Below are 23,528 nucleotides of genomic sequence, written 5' to 3'. Positions count from 1 at the left end.
CTGTCCTCCTGCTCACAGGGCGGACGCCCGTTGGCAACACTGCTGCAGGCCCCCTGTGACATAGGGCTCGGGCGGGCCTTATAGCAATGGCTATGGTTGCTATGGCGATTGCTACGCCCCTGTGTGCCACACACTAGGAACATATTTCCAATAGATTTCAGAATGAAATCGATTAAAATGCAGTGTTGCACCATTCGTTCCAAAGCAACCCTATGGGCCATCGATCTGCTGCCAGCAGCCAATGGACCCATATTTTCCGTCCGGACTGATCGAGCAAATTGATCAAAATTGGCTGGAAATTATTCGACCGATCGATCATGCTTTCTGCTGCATCAATTTCTAGCAGATTTGATAAAAACGGTTGAATCGGCCATCACTCGATGGCTGAAATCGACCAGTGTATGGACATCTTTAATCTTGTGTTCCACAAATCAGACACGAAGTAACAGGCAGGGAGGAGAAGCAGGGCACTAGGACCCAGAGGCTCTCATCCTGAGTCTAACCAGCCTATGGAGGGCAGTGAGGCAGAACCAGGAAGTGCACAGAGGACAGCAGCACTAAGCAGAGCTGTGTGACATATGCTGCTGCTTCTTGGGACTTGGACACGCTGCTACACTCTCAAGAGAGGTAGGAAGGATGCACTTACTCATGTGTATGAGCTTTTTTGCTGACAACAAGGGACATGATCGTATACACTTTGGCCTCGATTCATAAAGCATTCCCGCATTCGGAAATGCAAAAAAACGCTCACTTTACCGACCACACACCAAAATATGCATTCATAAAGGCTTTTTCCGCATGAAAAGCCGACATTTGCGAGCAGAGTGATCAATCACCGCCTTGCGCGGTGATTATCACAGCAACAGTAACAAATGTCAATTCATAAAGATTAGAGGTAGCGGTATGCGGACGGGTATTACCGCTACCTCTGATGTGGCGAGAAGCGTGCGGAATCCGTTGCAGTGAATGGGACAGACCTCCCAAGCAGCTGCAGAGAGAACACCGCACGGAGGGATTCCGCCTGCTTCCCCTGTTTCCGCACGTCTCCCGACAGCCTAACGCCTGCCTACAGCGGAGTATCTCCGCACGTATATCACAAGTAGCTAAATTTTTATGAATTACCACCCTGAAGGCGGAAATACCAACAGCGGTGTTTCCCCGCTCGACTTTCCCCGCTCGCAGGCAGTTTTATGAATCGAGGCCTTTGCTGTATACTACCACAGGTTTCAGGTGCTAGAATTCCACTGTCCCCAAGCCTACAGAGTGAATAGATCAGGTAAGTGCATGGCTGTAATTCTGCTGTATTGCTCCTCCTTAACTCACACTATATTTACTTAAAGAAAACCTGTACTGAAAAAAAGTTCCCCTGGGGGGTACTCACCTCAGTAGAGGGAAGCCTCTGGACACTATTGACGCTTCCCCCGCCCTCCTGTGTCCCACGGTGGTCTCGCTGCAGCCCCTGGAATGCACAGGCGACAAATCCAACAGCCTGTGCAATATTTGCCTTTTCGGGCTCCAGCGGGGTCGCTGTTGCGGCTCTTCTGACGGAGATAGGCGAAAATAGCCAATCTCCGTTGGGTCCGCTCTACTGCGCTGGAGCCAAAAGGTAAATATTTACTTAGCCGCCGCTCCGGGAGGATTTTCTCCGCCGCCGTGGGACCGAGGAGGACGGGGGAAGCCTCAATAGGATCTGGAGGCTTCCCCCACCCGAGGCGAGTACCACCCCCCCCCCCCCCCCCCCAGGGCAGTTTTTTCAATACAGATTTTCTTTAATAGTGCACCATCTCTTCAGTATCCTATTAATTTTTTTGCATATGCTGAGAAGCCATGGAAGCTGCTGCACAGAACACAAACCAACCTATTATAATTGGTAAGGCATTAGCAGTAGGGATGATCACAGATATGCACAATTTTTTGAGTTGATGCAAATATATGCAGCTTGAAAATAGACCAATCAATTTAAACCTGGGATTAAATTGATTGGTCTGTTTTACAAACTGTATACATTTGCATAATTTTGGAAAATGTTGCATCTCATTGATCATCCCTAATTAGGAGATAGCTGATTAAAGACTTATATTTTTCTCCTTTAGGGATGAACAATGATATGCACATATTCTGAGTATGCTAATTTAATGCAAATATATGCAGCTTGAAAATGGACTAATTGGGTCCCACCCAGGTTGAAATTGATTGGTCCATTTTCAAGCTGCAAATATTTGCATAAACTTGTAAAATGTGCACATCATTGATCATCATCCCTCTTCTGTTTTTTTAGGAGTATTAGGGTGCATACACACATCAGACTATAGTCTTTGGAAAATGAAAGATCACAGACCAATTTTACCCCCTTCCATGTAGTATGAGAGCCATACCTACACAGTCTATTCTATGGAGCTGCACTCCCCATCAGATAGAAATCTTTGCAAGATGCTGCACACAAAGGCTATCATTCATAAAGGACCAGTCGGTAGTGCGGGAAAACAACGTTCTTCTCCGCAACCGGTACTTAAGACTTCTGGGTGGTCATCCATAAAAAAGTTGCCTGTTGCGATACAAGTGCGGAGGTTTTCTGGAGGAAGCTGGCGGTAGCGTGGCGGAAGACATGCGGAAACATAAAAGCTGCCCGATTCCCTCCGTGCGCTCCTCTGTCTGATGCTGCTTGGGAGGTCCGTCCCATTCATTTACACGTAATCCACCAGCCTATCGCTACTGTCGAGCAAGTGGTATTTTCCTTCCGCATACCGCTTGCTCTAATCTTTATGAATGGATGTGTTTGTTACTTTTTCTAGATTAATCTAGAAAAACTCCGCACAAGGCGGAAATGTATCGCTCTTCACGGGAATGTTAGCTTTTCATGCGGAAAGAGCCTTTATGAATTGGTACTTTGCTGAGTGTTCGGTAAAGTCAGCGGTATTAAGCATTTCCGCATGCGGAAATGCTTTATGAATGATAGCCATAGATGCTGTACACATGCAACAGATCAGTATCTGCAAAAGATCTGTTCCTGCAAAATGCATTCATAGTCTATGATATCTGCAGATCATCATACACACCTTGTTTAACAGACATTCATCTGCAGATCAGACAATCATCTGCAGATCTGAAGATCCATCCTGGTGGATCTGAATCTGATCTGCAGATGAATGTCTGTTAAACAAGGTGTGTATGAGGATCTGGAGATATCATAGACTATGAATGCATTTTGCAGGAATGGATCTTTTGCAGGAACAGATCTTTTGCAGATACTGATCTTTTGCATGTATACAGCATCTTTGTGTGCAGCATCTTGCAAAGATTTCTGTCTTAAGGTGCGTACACACGTCAGATAAAAATGAAAGATCACAGATCAATTTTACCCCCTTTCATGTAGTATGAGAGCCATACTCTACACAGTCTATTCTATGGAGCTGAACTCCCCATCAGATAGAAATCTTTGCAAGATGCTGCACACAAAGATGCTGTACACATGCAACAGATCAGTATCTGCAAAAGATCTGTTCCTGCAAAAGATCCATTCCTGCAAAATGCATTCATAGTCTATGACATCTGCAGATCTCATACACACCTTGTTACAGGACATTCATCTGCAGATCAGACAATTATCTGCCGATCTGAAGATCCAACCTGGTGGATCTGATCTACAGATAATTGTCCGTTAAACAAGGTGTGTACGAGATCTGCAGATATCATAGACTTTGAATGCATTTTGCAGGAACGGATCTTTTGCAGGAACAGATCTTTTGCAGATACTGATCTGTTGCATGTGTACAGCAGTCTTTGTGTGCAGTATCTTGCAAAGATTTCTGTCTGATGGGGAGCTCAGCTCCATAGAATAGACTGTGTAGAGTATGCTCTCATACTACATGAAAGGGGGTAAAATTGGTCTGTGATCTTTCATTTTTATCTGACGTGTGTACGCACCTTTATGGGGAGTTCAGCTCAATAGAATAGACTGTGAAGGTATGGCTCTCATACTACATGGAAGGGGGTAAAATTGGTCTGTGAGCTTTCATTTTCCAAAGACTATGGTCTGATATGTGTATGCACCCTTAGGCTTTACAAACCTCAGAAAAAAAAATATCTATATCTCTCTATCTCAGAATCAATTTATTTCACCAAGTAACGTTGCACTTCCAAGGAATTGGTCTTGGAAGTTGCTTAACAAACACAAGCAAAAGCAAAACAAGGACAGACAGTATGTATATTACAAGTCAAGGACAGTATGTGAGTACAGTGGCAGTAAGCAAGGTGAGAATTGTTCTTTTTCAGTTCTGTGCTGATTACTTTCAAGTCCTAGCAGCTCTAGCGTGGTTCAGCACTAAAGGAATACTGTAGGGAGGTCAGGGGAAAATGAGTTGAACTTACCCGGGGCTTCTAATGGTCCCCTGCAGACATTCTGTGCTCGTGCAGTCGCTCACCGATACTCCGGTCCCGCCTCCGGTTCACTTCTGGAATTTCAGACTTTAAAGTCGGAAAACCACTGCGCCTGCATTGCCGTGTCCTAGCTCCTGCTGATGTCTCCAGGAGCGTACTGCGCAGGCTCAGTATGGTCTGTGCCTGCGCAGTACGTTCCTGGTGACCTCAGCTATAGATTATGTCATGGTGGATTTGATTGATGATTGCAGTGTAGAACTGCACCATTAGATTTTTAGGTAGGCCAAACTTTTTTCTGCTGCCGTAGATGTTACATCCTCTGCTGCACTTTCTTGACGATAGTTCCCGTGTTGTTATCCAATTTTAGTGTGTGTGTGTGTTAAAACCCTCAAAAGCCACCCAGTGCCTCTTCCTCCTCGAGAGTTCAACCTTCAGGCCAAGTCACAAGACGCAGACACAAAAAAAAAATTCACATTGTCAGAAGGAAACAAAGAAAAAATATTGTTGGGCATGCAGTGAAAGACTGATGCCAGGAAAGTTGGTGTGTGCCACATGTTTCTACACTCTTCCCACTTAAAGGAGAACTGTAGTAAGAGATATATGGAGGCTGCCATATTGATTTCCATTTAAGCAATACCAGTTACCTGGCAGCCCTGCTGAGCTAACTGCCTGCAGAATCACACCAGAAACAAGCATGCAGTTAATCTTGTCAGATCTGTCAAAATTGTCAGAAACACCTGATCTGCTGCATGCTTGTTCAGGGTCTAGGGCAAAACGTATTAGAAGCAGAGGATCAGCAGGATAGCCAGGCAACTGGTATTGCTTAAATGGAAATCAATATGGCAGCCTCCATATATCTCTTACTATAGTTCTCCTTTATGAGGAGGCATCAACTTTCAAAGTTTAACCACTTCCCCTTCCCTGGACAAATATCTACATTCCTGCTTTACCTTGCAGGGACATAGATACTCCTCCCTTGCGGCCGTGCACTCCCGCACTCATTCTCGATCGGTGGAGCAGTCAAAAGCAGCCTTATCAGGCTGTACACATGGGAAACTCTCGTCAGAACGGCCGCCCCGTGGGAGGGTCTGATGAAAAAATCAGGCGTGTGTATGCGCCTTAACACTAATAGTAGACAATAGGAGGGGGTGGTGTATTTCCACAATCAGGGAGGGACACAGCTGTACAATACTGAGGGAAGTGGGACCCATTATGACATGGGCACAGAGCAAGGTTCCATTTCTTCAAGCGATTCACATTCCAGGTGTCCAGAACACCATGGTGGATACATTGAGCAGAAGATGGATCGACAACAAATGGTCTTTGAAGCCACAAGTATTTAGAATGATCTGCAGCAAATTGGGACAGCCTCAGATGGACTTGATGGCAACACCAGAGAACACTAAGGCTACTTGCACACCAAGACGTTGCGTTAGGTGCTACGTTAAGGTCGCATAACGTGCACCTAACACAACGTATGGTGCTGCAAGAGAGGATGGTAAAGTGAGCCGCGTTAGGCGGCTCTATCCCTATAAGGTCTCCCAGAGTGTTGCTGATTGGCCGGTGGGACCACGTGATGCGGAGCGAGACACTCCGCATCACGTGGTCCCGCCGGCCAATCAGCGGCCGCCAGTGCAGTGAATATTAAGTAGCCATGTGCGCGGCTACTGTAGCTGGCTCTCTCCGCCTCCTCTCTGCCCCCCACTGAGCATGTGCAAACAGTCTAATGCGGCTATAGCCGCTCTAACGCCGTAGCATGCTGCACTTTCCGGACAACGTGCAGCGTTACATGTAACGCAACGTGGGCTGTGTGAACAGCCCACTTGTGTTACATTGCTGTGCTTTGGGGGAGCGTTACAGGCGCACTAACGTGCGCCTGTAACGTCCCTGTGTGTAAGCAGTCTAAAGGTGCACGTTTCTTTCCAGGTACAGGTACCAATCAGGAGTGGAATCTGCCAGTTTTTATCAACCCAGACTCCATTAGTCCTGGAGCATTATATATCCCAGAGATTCTCAAATTTTATAGGCATAAGTAAAACTGAAGGATTATTCATAATTCCTGTATACAGGAAAGGGCAACCGGTGACAGCAAGGACTATAGCCTCATGGTTGGTGAGGGCAATTAGGGCCTCATACAGTAACATGGGCATGAATTTTCTATACAATGTCACAGCACACTCAACAAGAGCGATCTCCGCATCATGGGCTGCGTATTCAGGTGTATCCTCACACAATATGAAGAACGGCAAACTGGGCATCTGCTAACACCTTCAGAAGACATTATAGAGTAGATCCTGCAGTGGCATCTACAACGGAATTCGGGAAGAGGGTCCTTTCGGCAACATACCTGAATATGAACCTCTACGGATGAGGATGGGGGAAGCCAGTCTAGGATCCAGAGGCTTACCCCTCCTGAGGAAAGTACCCCCTAGGAGCTTTGTTTGTTTTGCCATAGCATCCCCCTTCCTGCTCAGTAGAGGTCTATCGCTTGGACCCCCCGAGGATCTCCTTTTCAGCTTGCGTACATGCACAGTAGCGGCTCTCCACTCCAGTGGGAATAGTATACACCTCGCGCCTGTGCAGTAGAGCAGACCTGATTGGACTCGCCGGAGAGCTGCTACTGCACTGGAGCCAGTGCTGGATCCAGATGGCTGATCAGGACAGGGGAAGCCTCTCTAGGATCCAGAGGCTTCCCTCTCCTGGGGTAAGTAACCCACTTTTTATTTTTTTTATTTTATTTATACAGGTTTACTTAAAAAAAAAAAAAAATACAAAAAAAATACTTAAAAACGAATGTAGCGCAATCCACCAAAGCTGTACTTGCTAGTTTTTCCCGATATACAGTGCCCTACAAACTAAGGAATGAAAGGCGAACAAGGTATTAATGTGAAATGAAAAACATAAAGTGATTACTATTAAAAAAGTTCCTTAACACCTATCCACTTCCCGACCACCCATAGGCGATGGAACGGGGCACCCGTGGGAGTATTGCAACCCTCTCTCATGCAAAACAAATAGTTTTAAAATGTCTGTTTTGCACTGAAAAGTGCAGTCAGTTCCACGCATGCGCAGTACACCTCAGACCGATGGACTTTATGGGCCAAATAGCAGAGGATCCAGGCAGCAATGGAGCAGTCAGCCTGGAGGGGGCTGGAGGAAGCCCCAGGCATTTTTTTTTTTTTTTTATAACCCCTTATCTCAGGTTACCTTTAAGGGCTTGTTCACACTGTGAGCGTTGGTGGGGCTTTTTATGCGCTGGTGATTTTAGAAATCGCCTCAAAAACACTTGTGCAATGGTTTCCCTATGAGAGTGTTCGCATGTGTGCGTTTTGATTTTACTAAAATCGCAAACTCGCTACATGTACCATTTTCTGAGCGGTTTGGCTCAATGGAAGGTATAGGGAATTTGCGAATCGCTTTGTATATCGATTTCCCGAGCGCTTTTATGAATAAATACATTGTATAACATACAGAGGGGGTGCAGCACACAACAGGAAAACAGTGACAGGGGCTTTTGGTTATGCTTTAACGCGCTTAAGCTCACCAACTGCGCCAAAGTGTCCCCGATCTGGTGAGTCCTACTCTAACCATACAATACTAGTTTTTATCAGCAATCTAGTGGGAACTAATCCAAAAACCCAAGAGTCAACTAAATGGGAGAAAAGAAAATTAAAAACCCCTCACCTTCCACTAGCTACCAAATGAACTCTCTGAACATGTGCAATCCACTCATTTATATGCGTAACTGTGCTAGAGGTGGGCGTGGTTATGCAGGCTCACAAGGGGAAAATTATAATCAATTATCAAGGGGTGAGCAGCACAAACCAACTTTTGCATTAAAAGTTAGTTTGTGCTGCTCACCCCTTGATAATTGATTAATAAATACATTGTATTCATTTCCGGGTCAAAGAGTTCAAAACGAATCTCTTTGCAAAAGCGCTTCGAAAAGCGCTTTTCAAAGCACAGGGAAAAGCGCTTTAAAAACTCTCAAATCGATCAGCGCTTGCGCAGTTGCGATAGTGCTGGCGATTTTATAATGTGAACATAGCCTAAGATGTGCTGGTCATGCACAAGGACTTGGGTGTGTGGAAGAATAATGGAAGAACTTGTTATATGTGTATTGAAATTACTCTGATGAACAATAAGCCATGTACACCAATGGACAGCTGGTCAATGGAACAAAAATAACATGTAATATTAACCATATTCAGTCTTACCAGGGTAATCAGAGGTACCTTTGCTTCTGAATATATTTCCAGATACTGACTATGCTCATATCTTACTTTAGGTTATTGCCCATAAGGATAACCTCATCTCTCAAGTATGAAAATCAAGAGATTTGTTTTGGCCTCTAGGCCAGGTAAGTGTTTTGTGCTTTTAAAATGTATATTTCACTTGTTTTATGGTAATTATGAAGGGCTATAACCTATGTTAAAATAGGAACTTGTTTGTATGGGCATGACAATTGACCTAAACACTCATGGGGCTCCAGCCATGAGGAGACCCACGTTTCTGCCTTTTGTGCCCATCTTCATAGGGGGATGGGGGCTATGCCTGATTTTGTTTTTGCGTTAAAACAGGAAAACTGCAAAGAAGTTCTTCACTAGGTGGAAGCCCTTTCTCCTAGCCACCATGACAACCAATGAACTGCAAAGACTGGTTACCCAGTTCATGGTATGCAAAGGCAGAACTCCCGGGCACCCTGGGACATCTGGGAGCGGGGGCCATGGTTGACCTCACATAACTTGGCTACTCCCCACAGGTACTGTGACAGACCTGAATATTATTGGGTCATTTTTGGGTACATGGGTTACTGAGAATGTTTGGCTGTGATGTAAATGCATATTTCATATTGCATAAATGTTTAGCACGTGGTTCTAAGATGCAGGAAAACTAAGAAACCGTCCCCCCCCCCCCCTCCCCCCAAAAAATGAAACTAATTCAATAGCAGTACCGCAGTTGTGGCACACTCAGGCTTCATTCACAGTGGTGCGTTGCGGTGCAGTGTAACTGCCGCTTTGTAATGTGACTTACTCCAAAGCAATGTACCACTTATGTGATGTTCACAGTGCGACAGGTGTGTTGCGGTAAAACATTTTGCGGTATGGTAATACACTGCGTGCACACATTAGAGACTAAAAGTACAAAAAAAGTGCCCCAAGGGGGTGCTTACCTCGGGAGGGGGAAGCCGTTGGATCCTATTGCGGCTTCACCCCATGTCCTCCTCCGTCCCACGATGGTCTCGCTCTGGCCATCGCAATGCACAGCGAACAATTTGTCAGACTGTGCAATCTTTAGCTTCCCCAGGTCCAGCGGGAGGCGCTGTTGCAGCTCTCGGCTTGGAATTAGGCGGAAATAGCTGATCCCAGTCGGGTCTGTTTTACTGCGCAGACGCCTGAGATCGGCTATTTCAGAGCCGGGAGCTGCAACTGCATCTGCACTGGAGCCGAGAAGGTAAATATTTAAATGGCCACCGTTCGTGGACCTCTAGCGAGACCACCGTGGGACACAGGAGGATGGGGGGAGTCTTGATAGAATCCAGAGGCTTCCCCCTCCCGAGGTGAGTACCCCCACCATCACCCCACCCCAACACCTGCCTATATTACAGAATCTCTTTACAGTAAAATTTAGGCGTAAATTTAATTGACTGTATGCTACTGTCACTAGGAATGCTACGCAATGGCCACTGTAAACGTGGCCTCAGAGAAGGATCACACTTGGGTGAATCGCACGTTGTTTTCCTCCGTTACAGATGGGACAGTCCATACTAATCAGTTGGCGGGGTCACACTTAGTGCACTTCTTTTTAGCATGCCGCGTGTGATTCCCTTTGCCAACAGTCAGCTGAAGCATGATAAATAACCCAAATATGACCCCCTCCCTCACATAAAAGAAAAACTCCCAAGTACCTTAATTTTGCTTTATCCACTTCATTCTGAATTCTGCAGGGCCAACTGTTTTCAGCTGCAGAGTTGTATGAAAATGGTGCCCAGTTACACAGAATACACTGCAACTCTGTAGGCAGGTTCCGTAGCTGGCAGGAGAGCAGCATCCAAATCATATAATCACTGAAGTTAAAGTAAACCGGAGATGAATCAGAGGAAAATATTTTTTTTTCACTTGAGGCTTCCTATAGCCCCCTGCAGTTTGTATGCTCCCTCAATGTCCTTCAGGTCCCCTCTGTTGTTCCATTGTGAAGTCTGCAATCCAGTTGGTTTGCGGGCCGCTGCACATGCACTGTTCTGGGCGGTGCATTTCCTCCGCTCTCACGTGCAGTTAAACTTAACAAATCGTTCATGGACAAAAAGCTGCCAGCCATAGGAGCACCATCGGGTGGTGCACAGCCGGGGCCACACATGTGCAGTAGTCTATGACAGAGCCAAGGTGAAGACTTTACAGGGCTGACAGCTGCACAACGGAGAGGACTGGGAGAACATTGAGGGAGCAGACTGACTACAGGAGGCTGGAAGAAGCCCCAGGTAACTAAAAACCACTTTTGTCCATTCGTCTCAGGTACACTTTAAGAAATTGCAGCAATCATGTGTGAAGAGAACAAGCACTTGTAAGATGGACAGTACCTACCATGTCTGTCAACATTTTTAGTGAAAAAACACTTGTGAGAACAGATGTAGTCTGTCTCAATAGGTTTTTTTTTTTTGTATTTTTCTTTTTTTTTTCATTGGTCTACAGACCTGCTTGACCTCTCTGCTTATCCAGTGACCTAATGATGTCCTCACTCATAACATTTTCTTATGTCATACTACATTAACCACTTGAGGACCACAGTGGTAACACCCCCCCTCCCCCTAAAGACCAGGCTGTGTTTTGCATAATTGGCCACTGCAGTTTTAAGGCCAAGCTGCAGGACCGCACAACACAGCACACAAGTGATTTTCCCCCCCACCCCCCTTTTCTCCCCACCAACAGAGCTCTATGTTGGTGGGGTCTGATGGCCCCCCCCAGACACTTGAGATAATAAGCGTCAGAAGACAGAGCTCTCTGCGACTTTGAAAGTGGTTGTGAAGCTCAGATAAGCTCTTTTGCTTAGATAACTGGAGTTTCTTCACTCTTCCTGTACTGGAAACAATATTAGACTGTATCTCTGCTGCTAATGTTTTATTTCTTAGATGTACTACACATACAAATCATTATATAATATGTTTATTTTCACTTCGGATTCCCTTTAAGCAAAAAAGGGGAAAAAATAAATCACTACATTGCAAAGTGAGAAGTTAAAAAATAGAAGAGAGATGAGATCAAGACATGATTGATATTCGCCATGTATTTTGTTCATAGTACGTCGTCATCTTTACTACTGGCGGACATAAAAAAAAAAAAAGCAGAGCACCAACTGCCACTATCTATAACCACACCCCAGAGGGAGATACTAGTTTCTTGGCAGTTGGTAACAGCCTTTATTTGCCAAAATTCAATGAGACTCACAGACAGGAAACTGTCGGGACCTAGGTCCTGACATCACACTGTGGGAGGGGTTTCACCACGCCATAAAGACACTCTTGGTGATCTATTTGAGAAAACTGAAAGATTTCTCATGGGAACTGGGGTAACAGCTACTGACTGGGATGAAATTCAGTCCTTGGTTAAAGTTCCTCTTTTAAAGTGGCCATATAAGATACAACCAAATTGCCCCACTTCTATTGATTATTCAATAAAATGATTATGTAGAAAAAACAAACGAACAAGTCAAATATATATTTTAATTGACGAATCATAATCAGTATTGTACAACGTTTTAAATAATGCCTGATTAGGTATGGTGAAATATTCTAATCAATCAGTATATAAAATATGTTTTAAAAAAATGGACACAAAATTAGAGCGAGAGAGAACCTCTACCAAACTGAGACCAGTTCTCTTTAAAAAAAAAAAAAAAAAAAAAAAATGTGAAACCCATGTTATGTTCTGCCTATGTTGATCATTTATAAATCAAGAATTGTAATTATCCAGGCAATGATCGGGAACCAGTGGCTGAAAATTTCCGCCTGGAAGAAGCTGATCTTGCAGAAGACCTCAGTGATGGTCAAGTCTTGGTTCAAACCTTGTACCTATCTGTGGATCCTTATCTTGTGAGTAGCAGTCCTAGTTGGACAGTAAGACCTACCATATGTAATACGCCATTTCCTTTATAGCTATTAAATTTGCTATAAACACTGTTCACATCTTGGTGTATGGGTATCCCACTTGAGCGGATTATTATTATTTAGTATTTATATAGCAATGGGGACACAGGGAGAACATACAAACTCCTTGCTGTTGATGTTGACCTGGTTGGGATTTGAACTGGGGACCCAGCGATGCAAGGCAAGAGCCCTAACCACTATGCCACTGCGCTGCCCTCCCGTTCTATCAGCTTTTACACTGCCCCCAATGAATCCATACTCTGCTCCTTCCTTATCATCTGGTATGCAGGGGAACCGCAAGCAACAAGTAAAAACTTCATAGAGTAATCAGCGCTGCGGAAAAGATCATAGGATCATCCCTGCCACCTCTAGACCACCTCCTTAATGCCAGAATGAAGACGAGGGCTAAGAGGATTTCGCACGACCCTTCCCACCCTGGCAGTCGTTTCTCCAAGCTCCCATCGGGCCACTGCTTTATAGCCATCCCCTCCAGAACCACCTGGCTGTTCATCTACTGAACTCCAGCTCTCCTGGCCAGATTAGCCCCCCTGTTGCACTCTACGCACTCCCGTGCAGTTGTCCCTCACCCTACGTATGTTTTTAATTTCTATGCCTGTATCATGACCATTTCTCATGCTGTCAACTCTTTGGCCCATATGCAATTCGCTTTTTCACCTGAGTTTTCTCCTAGGTGATATTTTTAAACTTGTCAATAAAATGTATTTTAAGCAACCAGAAAGCAAGAAAATGCTCAAAATACATTTGATAGTACTTTACTAACTACTTTTTGGTACTTTTTTAGTTGGAAAGTGCTGGAAAGATATTATAAATTAAAGATGAAAAATTATCTCCTAGGAGAAAACTCAGGTGAAAAAGTGAATTGCATATGGGCCAGAGTTTTCTCCTAGGAGATAATTTTTCATCTTTAATTTATAATATCTTTCCAGCACTTTCCAACTAAAAAAGTACCAAAAAGTAGTTAGCAAAGTACTATCAAATGTATTTTGAGCATTTTCTTGCTTTCTGGTTGCTTAAAATACATTTTATTGACAAGTTTAAAAATATCACCTAGGAGAAAACTCAGGTGAAAAAGCGAATTGCATATGGGCCTTTGTCTCTTTTGTCACAAACCATTCTGGGTATGCCATTTGGCAAATAAAAGTGATTCCGATTCTCTTATTCTACTTACTGTATAGTGATGTGTTTTTTAAAATGGCTTGTCATCTCATAATGTACAGATATTATGCTCAACTTTGCAGGAAACTGATATTTTTTTTTCTCCCCAGCTTAGTAGCTGAGTTGTATGAAATAACAACCAATATGAATGACTCTAAAGCTGAAGCAACAGCAGGGGAAAATTGTTTAGAGTAATCACTTGGGGTTGGGAACCATTTAGGAGGGTTATTGTTGAGGGGTAGCACAGGAGGAAATTACTTTTAGACGATTGGGTTAAAACAGCCGTCAGGAATGTTAAGGCTTCTTCCCCACTAGGACGTTGCGTTAGATGCGACGTTAAGGTCGCATAACGTGCACCTAACGCAACGCATTGTGGGGTTAAAGCTGGACGTCAGATTGAGCAGCGTTATGCGGCTCTTCATGCGTCCTGTGATGACGTGATGCGTACTTTTGGACGCATGCAGCATCACGTGGTCCCACCAGTCAATCGCCGCACAGAGCGGCCGCTCCAGGAAGTAAGCACTGCGCGTCACACCGTGCAGTGAATATTAATTAGCCATGTGGCTGGCCGCGGAGGAGTAGGTGAGACCTCCTCCTCCAACATCACTGAGCATGTGCAAACAGTCTGACGCGGCTTAGCCGCGTATAACGTACTGCATGCAGTACTTTCTTTTTACCTGCTGCGTTACAATGTAACGCAACGTGGGCACTGTGAACAGCCCATTCATTTTTCATTGCTGTGCGGTGGGCACATGTAACATGTAACGTGCGCATGTAACGTCTAACTGTGAAAGCAGCCTTAGTCTTGCATCAGGACAATGTTTATGTGAAGGTAAGGTTAGAGTTTGACATGAAGTCAAGGGAGGTTATATTCGGGCATCTGGAAGGAAATTTCCTATTAGTGAATAGAAATGGTCAATAGTCAGATGTTAATGGTTTGCATGTAAGCCGAAATCGTTCGCAGATTTAAATTGTGCCAATCAAAAATTGACAGGAAGTCAATTGTCTCAGTTCCAAGATGCATTGATTTAGTATTACATTTGAATGCTATCTGGAATTTTTTTCTCGTTGACCATATCTGTCAGTGAACAGGTTGGGGTTGGATGATCACTGAAATAGATGCGCTGAAATGCTGATGAAAACACCAATGCAAGCCCGATAAAGTATCACATCATTGTTACTCTGCTTACTTGGGGTGCGTACACACAACCAAGTTTAGGTGGCCAAATTTACAGCTTCCCTGTAGTATGAGAGCTTACCAAAACATCATACTACATGGAAGTAATAAAATGGGCCTGTCATTGTTGTGTTAGGGTTAGAAAAAGTGGGCGGAGCCAACACCAGCCAAATACATGCGCGGCCATCAGCTAGTACGGATATAAAGGCTTGGACGAATCTCCACAGTCCATGGAAATAGGAGTGAACATCTGCTGCATTCTTTTATATGCACTAATCCCTCCTCCTACCAATATTCTGACCGTAAATCCCAAAATGTATTTTACATGGTCTGCTCCAGAGGAGAAAGAGGCATGCCCATCGGGGGGGGGGGGGGGTGTCACCACAAATCCCCCCCCCCCCCCCCCTGAAGAACTTTGGGGCTCCTCAACGTTCATGTCCTTTCCCTTGCCTAACCCTGGTGACCCTCACAGCCTTGGAGCCCATCTTGCAATGGTCAAATGGCCAACATAATCTTCACACTCATAACTAGTGTAGCCACAAACACCGGGTCTGAATTTCAGGGTGGACCCCTAAATCGGAGGTAGTGAATTAGTAGTTGCTGCTCCCCTGTAGCTTCACCCCCATTCCCATGCTGTACTAAAACACTTGCAGTACACAGTATGTAACTGACCGAGTGCGGTTTATGAAAGTGGAATTGCATGTTCAGTTCATGTATGGTAGCCTATCATTACTTTGACCAGACAGTTTTCTATAGGCTTCATATTGTCAAGTATGTAAATAATGAATTAATATAAAGTCACATTCTATGAGGCTATCCCATGTGTTCTTACTTGTTTTTTCCTCCCTCCCCAGCGATGTCTCATGAACGAGGATACGGGTGCAGATTACTTCCAGCCATGGCAGATCGGTGAAGTGATTGTCAGCGGTGGGATCGGTGTGGTTGAACTGAGCAGGAGCAGCAATCTCACAGTTGGAGATATTGTCACGTCTATAGTCTGGCCCTGGCAGACCAAGTGTATATTTTCTGGGGACTCGTTGAAAAAAGTACGTAATAGATCTCGGTACATTTGAAAATATTTTCTTTATTACCGGTAGTTACTCTGTATCTTTATTTCTAGTAGTAGCCGGATTAGCTACCTTTTATAAGGACTGTTTGTCAGGCTTGGCCATACTTTTTGCAGTTGGTAACTCCCAAATATATGCAGACGTCCAGGATTTGATGCAAGTGATGTTTATTTACAGTGAAAGGTACATGCAATGTTCAAGCAGGGTTTCCAAAACATCATGCAGGAACAGGTTGCAACACAATTTTATATAGGAGAGAACAGAGGCGCTAAAAGGATAAAAGGGGTTTTAAAGGAGCTTAAAAGCCAAAACTTGGTAATTAGAGGAGGCAGTGGTGGACTTACCCCCTCCAAGCAGACACAACACGACTGTACATTCACTCTATTTATTAACGAACTCCAGATAAAACAAAGCAACGCTTTTCACGGGTCAGCGCCCGCTTCCTCAGGCAATAGAAAAAGAAGCTCCGAGTGTCCTAGGCTCCGAGTGTTGTTTATTTGGCTAGATGCTGTAACTCCTTTTTCTATTGCCTGAGGAAGCGGGCGCTGACCCGTGAAACGCGTTGCTTTGTTTTATCTGGAGTTCGTTAATAAATAGACTGAATGTACAGTCGTGTTGTGTCTGCTTGGAGGAGGTAAGTCCACCACTGCCTTCTAATTACCACATTTTTGGCTTTCAAGCTCCTTTAAAACCCCTTTTATCCTTTTGGCACCTCTGTTCTCTCCTATATAATATTGTATCCACCCTGGGTGGAGGGTTGCGACCCTTTTCTATCTACAGAGAGCGACTTCTTATTCCTGAGTGGGGTCTGGATAATCTCCCCACCTGCCTTTACAGTGGTTGCCTATTGGTGACCCATGTTTGTGAGTATAACAACTATTACTCTGTCATTATCCCCTTTGCCAATACATACTACACTATTGGGGCTTTTGGTGTTCCTCTGTTTATCTCGTTTGCAGGTTGCAACATAAGTTCATATATGCAGGAATATTACCCAGTGACTGGCAAACGGATAAAAGTCCAGTAGCAAATATGCAGGTTGAATCAGGAACAGACATGCAGGTTATTCAGCAACAGGTTTAACCAGGAACATGCATACAGGCAAGGAAATCCAGGTACTCCAGACATGAACAGGTATTCAGGCATAAAGTCCAGATACTCAGAGCAGGAACAGGCATACAGGCATGAACTCCAAGAGCTCAGGAACACAGGCTTGGAATCCACATACTCAGAACAGGAACTAGGACACAGGAACTCAGAACATGAACACCAGATACAAGAGTCAGCGATCAGGGAAGCTGAGGTCCAGCTGCACTAAGCTAGGCTAGACAATACAATGCAACAGCAAAGCCTGCTGGGAACTCAGGATGCTAAATGCTTCCACTAATGGAGCAATTACCCTGCAGGTGATGGAACACTCCCCTGCATATGCAAATTGTATTAAGTTCACTGCCAGCGCATTGCTGCAGTAACAGAGTACTGACACATGCATATGCAAATTGGAAAAGCTCCAGTGCTTGCTGATCACTGCAGAGGCAGGAAATCCTGACACTGTTAAGTTCATTGACTATTGAATTGCTCGGTTGCTTAGATTTTTTTTTTTCTTTTACTGCCAAAATGCTACCTGTGCTAACCAAATGAGAGCTTATATATAGGGCCGCTGACAGGGTGGTACTACCAGTACTCCTGTATGGGGCCCGAGCAGTGACTAGGGCCTGGCCATCTTCCTGCTGAGTAACATACATTTAACTGTTTCCAGGCCCCAGCAGTGTGCAATGAACAGGAAAAAATCAGCTACCTAGATAAGAAATTGCACACTGAGGCACACAAATGGTGTTTTGTCTCCCCTTTCTATCCTGCATTTGTTTAGCCACAACAGAAATTAATTCCTCAATTATCAGTTCATTCATTCACAGGCTAGCCAGACCAGGCTATACCATGTAATAGGTAAACAGAAGCCAGATTCACGCCCTAAAGCCTCTTACACATGCCTGACTCAAGTTGGTTGAGGTGGCTGATAGCAACCGCCTCAGCCGTTAATCAGGCATGTGTACAGCCCCAATTCATGTTTTTAGATCTGGGCTCATCTTTCACAGTATATCCTGTAGCCTTGACTGATTTTACAAGAAATCTTCTGTGTTTAACCACTGAGCACCATGCGCTTAATTTTGATGAGATAAACATTTTGGCCCCGTCTCCATTTGGGTGATGTTGGATATTCTAAGTCGCGCTCTTTAAAAAGAGAAGGAAAAGATGGCTTACCTCTAAAGGCTCATACACACATCAGACTATAGTCTTTGGAAAATGAAAGATCACAGACCAATTTTACCCCCTTTCATGTAGTATGAGAGCCAAACCTACACAGTCTATTCTATGGAGCTGAACTCCCCATCAGACAGAAATCTTTGCAAGATGCTGCACACAAAGATGCTGTACACATTCAAAAGATCAGTATCTGCAAAAGATCTGTTCCTGCAAAAGATCCGTTCCTGCAAAATGCATTCATAGTCTATATCATCTGAAGATCATCATACACACCTTGTTTAACAGCCATTCACCTGCAGATCAGATCCACCAGGATGGCTTTTCAGATCTGCAGATGATTGTCTGATCTGCAGATGAATGTCAGTTAAACAAGGTGTGTATGAGGATCTGCAGATCTCATAGACTATGAATGCAATTTGCAGGAACGGATCTTTTGCAGATACTGATCTTTTGTGTCTGTACAGCATCTGTGTGTGCAGCATCTTGCAAAGCTTTTTTTTCTGATGGGGCGTTCAGCTCCATAGAAAAGACTGTGAAGGTATGGCTTTCATACTACATGGAAGGGGGTAAAATTGGTCTGTGATCTTTCATTTTCAAAAGACTATAGTCTGATGTGTGTATGTGGCCTAAGAATGACACTAGTTAATGGTGCTCTGAGCTCAGCTTAGTTGTTATTTTGGCACAATTATTGGCCTGAGAAAATGGGCAAGAGCCCACAAAATGCGTTGGCAGTGTTCAATTTTTTTTTTCTTAACAGTGTCATCCTTAGAGGTAAGCCACCTCTTCCTTCTCAAATTTGTAGCGTAGTGCGCATGCACAGAGTGCTCCTGGCCACGTATTGTTGGCTGCACCTGCACAGTTTGCACCAACCCTCCTGACCAGGAAGTAAGTATACAGTAACGGAGGGGGAGGGAGGAGAACGAGGAGAGCGGTGGGCATGAGAAGGGCCCACTATACATTCCTGCTACCCCCCACAGTTTTTAAAATTATATTTGCGCTATGGTATCCTTTAAAGGAGTCATCAGGCAAACTGACCTAGGTAAAACATGCATGTCTGTGTGTAACTAACCTTTTTTTTTTCTCTGGTGAATCCTGTCCCCTGTTCTTTCAAAATGTATCCTTTTCCCGCAGTTTGCTCCGGTCGGGGACGTGACCTCGACGTCAGCCTCCCTAGCGACCCAGAACTACTTGCTCACGCAGGCGCAGTACTCCTTTCCTATCTGCGGGATGCTAGCGCAGTGAGCTCAGAATGCGTGCTTCCATACGTTTACGTGCGGCTGCGCATGCGTACTGGAGCCGCCAGAGGAGGGTTTGAGCTTGCCTTCGTATTGCCAATTTTTTTTAATTTTTTTTTTTGAATTTTACTTACTTTCAATTATTTTCAATAAAATAATTATTATCAATGAATCTCTCAGCCTCCGCCTGCCTGCACGTCTCATGCACGGCTGAACTGTGCTGGGAGCGCGCACGATGCTAGGCGGAGGCTGAAGGGAGTGGGAGTGTTTGGCGGGTGGTGGCTGAAGCGGAGGGTTTGGCTTGCGAGTGAGGAAGGCAAGCTCAAAACCTCCTCCGGCAGCTCCAGTACACGTGCGCAGCCGAACGTAAATGTACGAAAGCACACATTGCGCACCAACTTCCCCCTGCGTTCCGGATATAGGAAATAAACATAGCTGAAGAGAAGGCAGTACAACTTCCGGGGCACGGTATGCTAACGGCCCGCATTGCGGAGCATCTGAAGAGTTTTGGGGGAAAATAATGATGCGATCCTGCTCAGAGTGTACTGAGGAACAGCGGCAGGTAGGCCATTTAAATCTGATATCAGTTTGCCTGGTGACTCCTTTTAGGCTACTTGCACACTAAGACGTTGCGTTAGGTGCCACGTTAAGGCCGCATAACGTGCACCTAACGCGACGCCTGGTGCTCTTCGTTGTGGACGTCAGAGTGAGCCGCGTTGTGCAGCTCACTCTGGCGTCCGTGATGCGTACTCTTGTGCGCATGCGGCATCACGTGGTCCCGCCGGCCAATCACCGCACAGAGCGGCCGCTCCAGGAAGTAAACACTGCACGTCACAACGTGCAGTGAATATTAATTAGCCATGTGCCTGGCCGCTCTCCGCTCCTCCCCAACAGGAATGCGTATGTGCAGACAGTCTAACGCGCCTTAAGCCGCTCTAACGCCGTAGCATGCTGCACTTTCTTAAGAACGTGCAGCGCTACATGTAACGCAACGTGGGCTGTGTGAACAGCCCACTTGTGTTACATTGCTGTGCGTTGAGGGAGCGTTACAGGTGCACTAACGTGCTCCTGTAACGTCTTAGTGTGTAAGCAGCCTTAGGTAAGTTACACACTGCAATGTTGGCTATTACTCTGAGCCACATACCACCGCACACTTTCTGGAGTCTTGTGGAGTCCGTGGTTTGACAAATCAAAGCCACTCCGATGGCATAAGGGAGACTTGCAAAACATTATTGTGTTAATGTTTTGGCTGATCAATGTATACGGTGCTGTCTTCAGGGCTGCATATTATTTGGCAGTTTTAGCAGTGTTTGTTTGTAGGTTTGTTTTTTTTTGTTTTTTTTTTGTTTTTTTTGTTCATGTATAAAATTGTTTGCTTTTCAAATTTAAGTTTTTTTGTTTTTTTAATTGAGGTCTCCCCCCCAGATTAACAGATACTCATATTGTGTCCTCCACTAATAATAATAATAAAAAGAAAACAAAAACATGCAAGGGAGTATTCACAGTTAAAGCAACAATTCCAATGTACTAACACAACACCACCTAGTCCACTAACTAGTAGGCCACTACTAAAAACCTAAGAGTTACAAAATCATGTTTTTTTTTTTGTTTGTTTTTTTAAATGCAGTTGGACCCAAGTCTTGTGGATGGACACTTGTCTCATTTCTTGGGTGCAGTTGGGTTGACCGGACTGACCTCTTTACTTGGCATTAAGGAGAAAGGACATGTGACCACTGGAGCTAATCAGACAATGGTGGTCAGCGGGGCTGCTGGTGCCTGTGGTTTACTGGCTGGTCAGGTAAAGGGTCATTGAAAGTGCTTCTCTATTAGCCAACTTAATTCCTTGAAGGCTTTTTAAAATACCAGTAATTTCTTTTAATGTATATTATGTCCTTTTCCATTCCTTTCTATCCAGTTCAGCCTTCAGTCGTTTTCACTTTATGCATCCGAGCAATTTTCACCTCCCATTCATTAGCCTATAACTTTATCACTACTTATCACAATGAACTGATCTATAGCTTGTTTTTTCCGCCACCAATTAGGCTTTCTTTGGGTAGTACATTTTGCTAAGAGCCACTTTACTGTAAATGCATTTTAACAGGAAGAATAAGAAAAAAACGGAAAAAAATCTTTATTTCTCAGTTTTCAGCCATTATAATTTTAACCACTTGCCGACCGCCCACTGCACATTGGCGGCGGCAAAGTGGCAGCCCCAGGACCACGTAACGCACATTGGCGTGCGTCCTGGGACTTTTCCGGGGCGGGGATCGCGCGCATTGATTCGGCATTAGGATTGCGCGCATCCGTCGCCATTAGGCTCCGCCCACCCGCGACGACATCCCGCCGGCCATACGAAAGCGCTGGCGGGATGTTAACCCCCGATCTGCCGCATACAAAGCGTATAATACGCTTTGTATTGTATACAAAGCGTATTATACAGGCTGCCTCCTGCCCTGGTGGTCCCAGTGTCCGAGGGACCACCAGGGCAGGCTGCAGCCACCCTAGTCTGCACCCAAACACACTGATCTGCCCACCCCCCAGACCACTGTTTGCACCCAATCACCCCCTAATCATCCATCATCCACTCCCTGTCACTATCTGTCAAATTTTTTTTTTAGTCCCTAAACTGCCCCCTGGGGACTCCTGATCACCCCCTCCCCCCCCCCCCCCCCCCCCCAGACCTCCCCACCTGTGTACTGTATGCATCTATCCCCCCTGATCACCTGTCAATCACCCCCTGTCACTGCCACCCATCAATCAGCCCCTAACCTGCCCCTTGTGGGCAATCTGATCACCCACCCACACCATCAGATCGCCTGCAGACCTGCCATCAGATCACCTCCCAGGTGCATTATTTACATCTGTTCTCTCCTCTAAACACCCACTAATTACCCATCAATCACCCCCTGTCACCACCTGTCACTGCTACCCATCAGATTAGACCCCTATCTGCCCCTAGGGCACCCAATCAACCACCCACACCCTCAGACCCCAGCCCTGATCACCTCGCCAGTGCATTGCTTGCATCTATTCCCCCCACTAATCACACCTTGAGACGCCCATCAATCACCTCCTGTCACCCCCTAGCACACCTACCCATCAAATCAGGCCCTAATTTGCCCCGTGTGGGCTCCTGATCATTCGGCTAAACCCTCAGATCCCCCTCAGACCCCCTTCCGATCACCTCCCCAGTGCATTGATTGCATCTATTTTCCCCTCTAACCACCCCCTGAGACACCAATCAATCGCCTCCTGTCACCCCCCCCCCCTAGCACTCCTATCAATCAGATCAGGCCCAATACAACCTGTCATGTAAGAGGCCACCCTGCTTATGACCGGTTCCACAAAATTCGCCCCCTCATAGACCACCTGCCATCAAAATTTGCAGATGCTTATACCCCTGAACAGTCATTTTGAGACATATGGTTTCCAGACTACTCACGGTTTTGGGCCCGTAAAATGCCAGGGCAGTATAGGAACTCCACAAGTGACCCCTTTTTAGAAAAAGACACCCCAAGGTATTCTGTTAGGTGTATGAAGCGTTCATAGAATTTATTTTTTGTCAAAAGTTAGCGGAAATTGATTTTTGTTTTTTCACAAAGTTTCATTTTTCACTAACTTGTGACAAAAAATAAGATCTTCTATGAACTCACCATACACCTAACGGAATACCTTGGGGTGTCTTATTTCTAAAATGGAATCACTTGTGGAGTTCCTATACTGCCCTGGCATTTTAGGGGCCCTAAACCGTGAGGAGTAGTCTAGAAAACAAATGCCTCAAAATGACCTGTGAATAGGACGTTGGGCCCCTTAGCGCACCTAGGCTGCAAAAAAGTGTCACACATGACGTATCGCCGTACTCAGGAGAAGTAGTATAATGTCTATTTTTACACATACCCATGCTGGGTGGGAGAAATCTCTCTGTAAATGGACAATTGTGTGTGTAAAAAAAAAACAAACAAAAAAAAAAACTAAAATTTGTCATTTACAGAGAGATTTCTCCCACCCAAGTGTGTGGCACTTTTTTGTAGCCTAACTGCGCTAAGGGGCCCAAAGTCCAATGAGTACCTTTAGGATTTCACGGGTCATTT

General features: G+C 45.0%; 1 protein-coding gene across 1 annotated transcript in view; it reads left to right on the top strand.

Annotated features, from left to right (window-relative positions):
* The first annotated feature begins 522 nt into the window (after positions 1 to 522).
* The window catches only part of LOC137531927 (prostaglandin reductase 2-like), a 49,130-nt gene continuing 26,124 nt past the window's right edge, over positions 523 to 23,528 (top strand). Inside the window, exons 1-5 of the mRNA XM_068251959.1 lie at positions 523 to 627; positions 8,666 to 8,737; positions 12,345 to 12,463; positions 15,725 to 15,916; positions 21,065 to 21,235. Of these exons, the coding sequence (XP_068108060.1) occupies positions 8,701 to 8,737; positions 12,345 to 12,463; positions 15,725 to 15,916; positions 21,065 to 21,235 (519 nt within the window). The 5' untranslated portion in view covers positions 523 to 627; positions 8,666 to 8,700. The remainder of the gene's footprint in view (positions 628 to 8,665; positions 8,738 to 12,344; positions 12,464 to 15,724; positions 15,917 to 21,064; positions 21,236 to 23,528) is intronic.

The sequence above is a fragment of the Hyperolius riggenbachi genome, chromosome 9 (assembly GCF_040937935.1).
Source record: "Hyperolius riggenbachi isolate aHypRig1 chromosome 9, aHypRig1.pri, whole genome shotgun sequence".
Lineage (NCBI taxonomy): Eukaryota > Metazoa > Chordata > Amphibia > Anura > Hyperoliidae > Hyperolius > Hyperolius riggenbachi.
Note: the sequence above shows the minus strand (reverse complement) of the source record. Positions and strands in the feature narration are given on the sequence as shown.